An 8,567-nucleotide genomic window follows, 5' to 3' on the forward strand; every position below is an offset into this window, starting at 1 on the left:
AGCAGAGGCGTCTCTCCAGAAGGGGTGGGAAGTTCGGTCTGTCTCTGATAGATGTGTGGAGGTGATAAACCTGGGATGGGAGAGAGTGGGCCTTTGGTCCTCGATAGGTTTCAATGTCCTGTGCAGCTCATCTCCGACCCATGTGCCAGGAACATACCCACGTCAGCCTTCGTATACCACCTGACCTGAGAAGCCCTCCGTTACTTTCTAAAGAGGGAGGGACCCCAAAGAGCCCCTGAGTGGGGAAAGCAGAGCACTGAGAAGCAGGCGTCCGCTGGGGTGAAAGTTTGTATAATACATGCATTTGAACATTTGTTGATAAATACACCAGCCACGGTTACTTGGGCTGGGACGGTTGCTGATGTTAATTCATTGATCTTATGAAGCGTATCCTCTCATTTTCTATGACGTAGCACTTGTATAATAAAGAAAAGCTTTCAAAACAGTTAAGTGCAGCACAGTTCCATTCTTAGCTATGTCACGAGCAAGTCAAGCTGTCGCCAGGAGGCTTTCAGAATGGGCTGGAATCTGGGGATTCTGCAGGCACATGGACACAGTTACAGTGGGACACTTCCTTTCCCGTCACAGAAGCAGTGATTGACTTTTAGTAAAATGCATGCTTGGAAGTGTTTCACTACTGAGATGATGCAAATGAAACAGACTAGAGGGCACAGACCCAAGAGCTGAGCCTGCCAGCAACTGACTTCCTCCACCCACTGGATGGTCCCAATTGTAGTCTCCTTCTTGGAGCTCTGTCTCTCAGAAAGCAGCCAAAGTCAGCACAGAGAACTAACCAGTGCATTAGTCTAATACATACATGTAGTGTACACACACACATACACACATGCATGCATACTATTCCCACAAGCTCTTCTGGTAATTCTCAAAATCGTCCTTTAGGAAGGTCTATTGCTGCAGCAATAGATAGATATTTCAAATCCACCCTAAGAAAGTATTCATTAGGGACCATCCAATGAATGCATGTATATATAGTAAGTGCCCAAATGTCTCATTGAAAATGAATGCTGTTTGGCCACTTTGGGTTTGTGGATCCACAGAATCTCACAGTGACCAGGTGGGTCAATAGAGAAGCAGACCTTGAGTAGCTAGCTCCTAATTCTCCCAGGAAAGTTAGTTTCTGGTGATGAAGAAATTCCAGTCAGGGAAGCAGAAGACCCAGGTTTAGTCTCAGCTCTGCCTCATCATGTTGCTGTGTGACTGTAGGCAAAATGCTGAACCTCGGTTTCCACCTTGGTAAAAAGCAGCGAGAGTGATTGTGTGTGTCTGTGTGTTGTATTAGGAATACTTAATGTGCCTTCCAGAATTACAAATGCCACGATTATATTAAAATTGGCCAAATTTAGCAGTTATTGATTTTCTCCTATTAGTTACCACAGGTTTGGAGAACTTGGCAGTTCATGACTCACCTTGCTTTGGGGCATAAGTAGATTTCCAGTGCATTGATTGCAAGGCTAGAGGATTTGCATTACATTGAACTTCTTCAATGTCTGGACCAGGAGACAGAAGAAGACCACCTTGCCCACCCCCTCCTCTCTGAGAGGCTGGCATCTGCCAGAGATAGCCCTGGACCCCAAAGAGCCAGAGGGGCAGCTGAAGCCACAGGACAATGACCCACCCTCTCCTTCGAACAGATTCCTATGAAATAAAGGGTTCCATTTTTTTGACATAATAGCAACATCTCAAGATTAAAGGAGGCTACATATGTTGAAGGTTCTCAAATTTGAAATGCATCAGAATCCCTTGGTGGACTTATTAAAACAGACAGATGGGCCCCACCCCAGAGTTTCTGGTTCTGTAGGTCCTGGGTGGGGGTGGGGCCCCAGTTTTGTATCTCGAATGGGTTCCCAAATGCTGCTGCTGTTACTGCCACTACACGTCTAGGGACCACACTTTTCAGAATTGCTGCTCTAGAACAATGCCAGGTATTCACTCAAAAGTGGGGAGAGGGAGCAAAGGAAAGCGGTGTTGAACGTGGTTTTTATATTAAGTCACTTTAAGGATTTCTCATTTATTCTTCTGAAAACTGGGAAGAATCTGGAACCACTGACCAGCAGACACTGTAACACAAGACACCAGGGGTGAGGAAAGCCTTGTAATTGCAAACTATTTAATCCCCAAGTGTTTTCCTTTTAACAAAATCGTATTAGTGCTAATATCTCAGGTTTTAAAACCAGCTTTTGAAATATGCTCATATGCTAAAGTTTACACATATGAAAAGGAAATCTACATGCTTTCTAAAATGAGTCATTTCTGTGAGGCACTCGGCTCAGAAGAACTATTGATTTTTACCATTTTGGCACTTTAATGGGTGCTTTGCAGAGCTTGGGTCAATGAGTAAAATGATAAATCACATAAACCCTGTATGCTACCATAACAGACGTCAGTGGGGCTGAGGGGTAGGCGTAGGGGTGGGGGTCAGTGTGGGGAGGCACAAAACAATGTCCACCAGAGCAAGTAACACGGTTCCCATCTCCTACCTCTCCCAGACAGGTAAGGGAGATAGCAGTAGCCCTTTCTGAACTTTCTGGAGATTTCCTCCCTCCACATTTCTGGGGGAACATCTTGTAATTCTTGGATTACTTCTCTTAACTCAAAAAAAAAAAAACAAGAAAGAGGAGAAAAGAAAAGAAAAAGCTACATACGCATCTCTGGAGGAAAATGTCTGTATTAAAAGCCAAAACAAAAACCAAAAAACCAAACCAAACAAAAACAAACACAGAAGTACAAGAAGAAATGCCCACCAGGCCACGTCACTAGATAGATCAACTTGGAAAAGGTTCATCAAGTTCATTTTCAGTGGTAATAATATATCGGTGTTAAATCATTCCCATGCCCCCCCTTTTAAATAAGTTTAAAAAAACAACAAACTTCAAATACTATGTTCCGATACAAAGAGCTTCTCTTACTTCGGCAATAGCAATTTGATTTTTTACTAAAACTTTCATTTAAAACAGTTATTAAATATATAAAACAAATACACAGGATTTGGTCATTTTCTGCCATGAATATAGGGCACGTGGGTGCGGGAGGGAGGGGGTCAGGTGGATGCAATAGAGGGTTAAAGGCCCCACTTCCGTCCTCTGTCTTCCCGGCCGCAGACCCCACCCTTCAGTTCAAGGGCTGGCACCTTTTTGGAACCAGATCGCTGCACAAACCTTGCTTTACAAACACGTTGGGGCCTTTCTGGCGACCCCCTCCCGGAAGAAGAACTGACGGTCACTACAGCACGAAGCACACTGGCCGAGTCTCCGGCGGGAAAGGTGCCCGAGAGCGCGGACACCCGGCGGACGCAGGGAGGAGCGCAGCGGGTCACTTGGTGGCAGCCCCCGAGGTGACGGCGGCGGCGGCAGCGGCGGCGGCCGCGGCGGCCGCGGCGGCGGCGGTGGTCCCCGCGGGCACCGCGGCGGGGGCGGCGGGGACGGCGGCGGTGGTCCTGCGCTGCTCCATGCCGTTGGGCAGGAAGCCGGCGATGATGGGCACCGGCCAGATGAGGGCGGCCACGCTCCACACGACGATGACCAGGGTCATGAAGCAGGCCACCAGCGTGGACTCGATGGGCTTGCGGTTCAGCCTCCAGCCCGGCTCGCCCTGCAGCTCCTCCAGGCTGAAGTCCAGGCAGCAGAAATGCAGCGGCTCGCCCTGCAGCCACAGCGGCCCGGGGGGCTCGGCCGCCGGGTAGGCGGGCAGCGCCGTGGGCGCCCCGGCGGAGGCAGCGGGCCGGAGGCCGCCAGAACGGCGGCCGCGCACCCAGCCGCAGCCCACGCAGAGGCGCAGGTCCTGCTGCGCGCCTCCCGCCGCCAGACCCAGGTGCTCGATGAGCAGCGGCGGCCCCACGCGGTGGAAGGCGGCGGCGAAGAAGGCGCGGCCGTGCGCGTTGGTGGTGAAGAGCAGCAGGTCACACTGCAAGCCCCGCGGGCGGCCCCAGCGCACGAGCAGCGAGCTCAGCATCTGCCGCTGCACGCTGATGTTGCACGGCGCCGCCGCCACCTCCTCCGGGCCCGGGCGCTCGGGGGGCCCGGGAGCCGCCGAGCCCAGCAGCTGCGGGGCCGCGGGCTCGCCCGTGGACGACGCGTTGACCGAGGCGTTGGGGGGCGCCCCGAGGAGGCCCGGGGCGTCCGCGGCCCCGCCGCGGGCCGGCGGCAGCGGGCAGGCAGCGGCCAGCAGCGCGGCTAGCAGGGGCAGCATGGCTTGCGATGGGCGCCTACGCGCGCTGGGCCGACGGCGGCTGCATGGCGCGCGGGAGACTGGAGGGCGAGCTGACGGCGGGACCGCGGGAGCTGGCGGCCGCGCGGAGAGAGCGCGGCGGAGTGCTTGCCAGCACGCGGGGGCGGCGCGCACGCGGGGGCGGCGGATCGCTCGGCGTGGAGATCCCTCCAGGCCGGCTGCGTCTGGGGTTCCCCGCCGCCCCCGGCGCGGGGGCCCTCGGACGGCGCGGCTGCTCTGCGGGGCCCGGCGCTCGCCCGGAGCAGGATTCCCCGGCTGGGCTCCGCCTCCCGCGCGCCCCGCCCCGCCCCGCCCTCCGCCCGCCCGGCTCCGAGACTCGCGGGAGGGCGGGGTTCCAAGCGCCGGAGCCGAGGGCGTGGTGGCCGCGTGCGGGCCGGGCGGGCTGCGGGGCACCGTGTGGGGCTCTGAGGCCGGCGCATGGGCGGGGCCGGGTGAAGGGGTGTCGTCGGGTGGTCCGAGCGGGGTGTTGGCCGGACCGGGCAAACCTGCGCGCTGGCGGCCCTGCGGCACCGCCCGAGTCCGATTCGGAGCAGAAAAGGAGCTCTGGGAGAACCGCATCCTCGGGGGGAGGCCGAAGCGCCGAGAGGACCCCCCGACGTCTGGCCTTGGTACTCACCCGGAACCCGCTCTTTTTATAAAAGGGGGAAACTGAGGCCGGGAGAGGGGGAACGACTTCCCCAGGCCACGCCTCGAGTCAGAACCAGAAACTACGGGCCAGTAGCTCTTGCTGCCTTTCTCAGGTATCTCTTAAAACCTCTAAATCTGGAGAGTTTGGCTGGTTTTTAATGCGTTCTCCAACACAATAGACCCACTTAGTATTCTCCTCACAGCAAGCAAACCCTGAGGAAAATTCCAAGAATTCTCCCGAGTTTGGGATGGAGAGGGGCTGGTGGGAATGTGAGCTCGGCAGCTCTGGGGGGCCCATGCGTTTCACTCCCTCCAAACCTCTCCTCCTGTGTAGGCCCCGTCGAGTGAACACGTGTTTTTGAAAGATTTGTCTGTAGAATCTGTGCCAAGGGACAATTCATCTCCATTAGGTAAGTAAGTGGGGGAAGGCCTGCCAAGAATAACGTGCCACGATTAGATATATATTTAAAAAATATTTTCCTAGTAAATTTGGCCTCTTACACTTGGGAAAACATTTCACTGATCCCACTGTAAGGTGACCCTGCGGTTGGAAGCCATTGTACCCTATGAGTACCAGGTGTTCTGAGTCTGAGAGAAGGGCACAAGGGAGCAGAAACAGGCAGTCAACCAAATGGCCCTCCCTCTAAACCAGCCAAGTTTCCTGAACTACACTGCTAGGTATCCTGGCCAATTACATTTGTGGAAGCTTTTGTCCACTGTTTCTAACAATAACTAAAAGCAGGTCAAGGATGTAAAAACACCCAAATATAAGTCCCAAACCTACCTGGCCTCTTTCCAGGTGGGCAAGTCATTATTCTGACTTGGACTTGGTTTCCCTGTCTGAACAGTGGGGTCCTTGGTACCCGCCTGGCAGGAGTGCTGTGATAAGCGCACTAAGCCCAGTGTCTGTCCATCGCCACAGAGGTGCTCACGTGGTGGCTGTCGTGATGTAGTTACTATCAGTCCAGCCCCAGACCGCTGTCTGGAATGGTCCTTGGTTTCTACAGAAATGGTTAATCTCCCTGAGGGGATAAGACTCCTCTCCTTTTGTTTCAACCTTTATCACTTCTCTGCTGGGAAGTGGTGCTACCAGAGAGAACATTGTGACTCTTAGTGCTTTTATTAAAAATTGCCTTTCTTTTAAGCCTTGCATGTCAGGAACAGAATCGCCTCTCTGCTGTGGCCGAACTGTTTTGGTCTGCGCTCTGTGGCTGGAGAACAGCCCAAGAACATGAGGTCATCCCGAGGGCTGAGAGAGGCCCCCATCTTCAAGGGGTATGTTTGGAGCCAGGCCAATGTCTATGACTGCCGGTGACACTCTTTAGGGTTTTGACCAGAATTGGGGGCTTCCTGCCTTTGTCTGTGCAGCCGGGACAGCAGTAGCAAAGCGAGAAGGCAGATCTACTTGGGGAGCCAGGCAGTTCGCAGCAAAGTTGTGCCCCTGTATCCCTGTGTCCTGACATCCTGCTTTCTGCTCACCTTTCCAGCTCATGCCCTGGACTCTGACACCTTGACCTCATTCAGAGGGATATTACATAGTTCCTGTGTTTTCTAGATTGATTACTGTCTTTTTGGACAATTGGAACTTGGGAAAAGAAGATAAAAAGTACGTTATTTTTTGTCCTGTTTACTGCTGTGTTACCAGCAATAGAGGAAAAGTACCTAGCACAGTATTTGTCGATTGAACAAATTTGCCTATTTGCTAGTAGCTCTGACTAGCCACCATTTATTTAGTACTTTCCAGGTGCCAGGTGTTTTGTACCCATCATCCCTACTCTTCACAAAGATCCCATGGATGTGATACCTGTTTATGATGAGAAAACTGAGGCTCAGAAAGGGTGAGTAACCTGCCTGAGGTCCCACAGCAGGTGGCGGCAAAGACAGAGCAGTGGTCCAGTCTCCACTGACTCCAAAGTTTGAGCGTTTTAAAGACCTAGTGGCATCTCATCTTACAGAGGTTGGGTTCCAAAGTCTGTGCATCAGTTAAAAGAGTATTTGGTACCATTCTGTTTTGAGAAAAACTTTTGGTTGAGTTTCTTTTTAAAGATCTATGTATTGTAAATATATTATAGTAGCATTTTACAAAGGTTGGAAAACTGGAGGTAACAATGATAATCCCAGCTACTTGCTACCTTTATTTTTGTGCATTTGCATTATTCATCTTTTCTGCATTTTTTGTATTTTCTAAATGTGCAACTATTACTTTTGGAGGGAAAAAAGAGAATGATATGAAAGTCCCACCATCTTTTGCAACTGTTACTGCTTTGTGCCCTTCCCTTCAGCCCAGCAAGGACATGGAGGGATGGCCAGGGGCGTGGGGCACTCAACAGGCATTTTACTGACTGAGTGAGTTGGCCTGATAGTTAAAGCTCTGCCTGAGCTCCTGGTAGAGAACTGTTCATAAGTTGTGGGCCCTCCTCCTAGTCTCCTCTCTGACCCATCTCGTACCATTTTCCCTTCCCCTTCCCTCTCTGTTCCAGGCTTACTGGCTTCCTTGCTGTTTCTGAAACACACTGAGCAAACTCTGGACTCAAGGCCTTTGCTCATGCTGTTCCCTCTGCCTGGAACACTGTTCTTTTGGATCTCTGCTGAGATGTCAGCTCCTCAGAGGCCTTTCCAGACCACTCTGTAAAATAGCACCCATTCCCACCACCCCCACCCTCATTCTCTTCATATCTGTTTTCTTGGTACATAGTGTCGGCTGGTACACTGTTTGTTTTCTTCTGTTTAATGTCTCTCCCTTTTTTGGAAAGTCTGCTCCCCCAAAGGAGTGCTTTATCTGTTTTGTGCAATGGAGCAATACATGGCACATAGTAGGGGTTCAATAAATAGCTGACGAATGAGTGAGTGAATTCGATAGACTGGTCCGCCCCAGCAGGCAGGATGTGGCAGCAGTGTTGGGAGTTGAGATGGACAGAGCCATGCCAGTCCTGTGGTCCTTCCCAGGAGCTGCTCACTGGCCTTGCCGTCTAGGGCTGGCTGAGGAGAACCACCTGGCTGGGCGGAGTTTGGCGTGGAAGGCAGCCCTGAGAAGCATGAGCCAATTCAAGCCAAATTACTATGAAGATTGTCCCAGATGAGCCCAGGCTCTCCTTATATCAGATTTAAGGAAGAAAGACAAACGAGGCTCCTTTTACTTCCCCAAATCCTGTAATTTTTATAAAACGAATGGAAGGGTTTGCTAAATCTCTGTTTTGTCCACAAAATACAGACAGCAAGTTTTCTGCATGGACTGTCTTGTTAGAAAACAATCATTGAGGACCTCAAAGAAAATAATCAGTAATGATGCGTAGTAATTTCATTTTTGTCATTTCCTATGTCCCTTCCCTGGGATCAGCTAATTTTCCATTATACTGCCTATTGAAGTCCGACTTCACAAAAAGATCCCTCTGGGTTATTTTGAATTCCTTTTATCCACCAACCTCAGAATGCTGCAGGTACTGTAATTCATTAGTCCTCTCCTATCATGTGGATGGAATTAAGATATTATTACCACATGTTGTAGACTGAGAAATAAGCAAGAACCGCAAAAGAATCATAAAAGTAGGACAGAGAAAAGAGGGGCTTAGAAACCAGTGGTTCAACTATATCAGAGTCACTGGAGAAGGCTGTGGTTTTGTGTTGGTGTGTGTGTTGGGAGGCACTGGAAAATGGGGGAAGGATGCTTTTCATTCCTGTTTCCCTGAGAAATCCTA

At 51.4% G+C, this 8,567-nt stretch overlaps 1 protein-coding gene and 1 long non-coding RNA gene across 2 annotated transcripts; one reads left to right on the forward strand and one right to left on the reverse strand.

The window, feature by feature from the left end:
- Window positions 1–3,191: 3,191 nt before the first annotated feature.
- TMEM158 (transmembrane protein 158) lies at window positions 3,192–4,357 on the reverse strand. Its single transcript, XM_081073446.1, has one exon. It carries the CDS (start codon window positions 4,204–4,206, stop codon window positions 3,331–3,333), a length of 876 nt encoding a protein of 291 aa, XP_080929572.1. The 5' UTR covers window positions 4,207–4,357; the 3' UTR covers window positions 3,192–3,330.
- A 2,001-nt stretch (window positions 4,358–6,358) lies between these two features.
- LOC308507809 lies at window positions 6,359–7,487 on the forward strand. The gene is made up of 3 exons (XR_013994936.1): window positions 6,359–6,478; window positions 6,607–6,710; window positions 7,353–7,487. It is a non-coding gene; the product is annotated as an uncharacterized lncRNA (long non-coding RNA).
- The last annotated feature ends 1,080 nt before the right edge of the window (window positions 7,488–8,567 follow it).

Source organism: Rhinolophus hipposideros (assembly GCF_964194185.1).
Source record: "Rhinolophus hipposideros genome assembly, chromosome: 14".
NCBI lineage: Eukaryota > Metazoa > Chordata > Mammalia > Chiroptera > Rhinolophidae > Rhinolophus > Rhinolophus hipposideros.

Excerpts from the sequence above, each read along its gene's own strand:
- TMEM158 (XM_081073446.1), bottom strand. The coding sequence starts at position 4,206 with ATGCTGCCCCTGCTAGCCGCGCTGCTGGCCGCTGCCTGCCCGCTGCCG.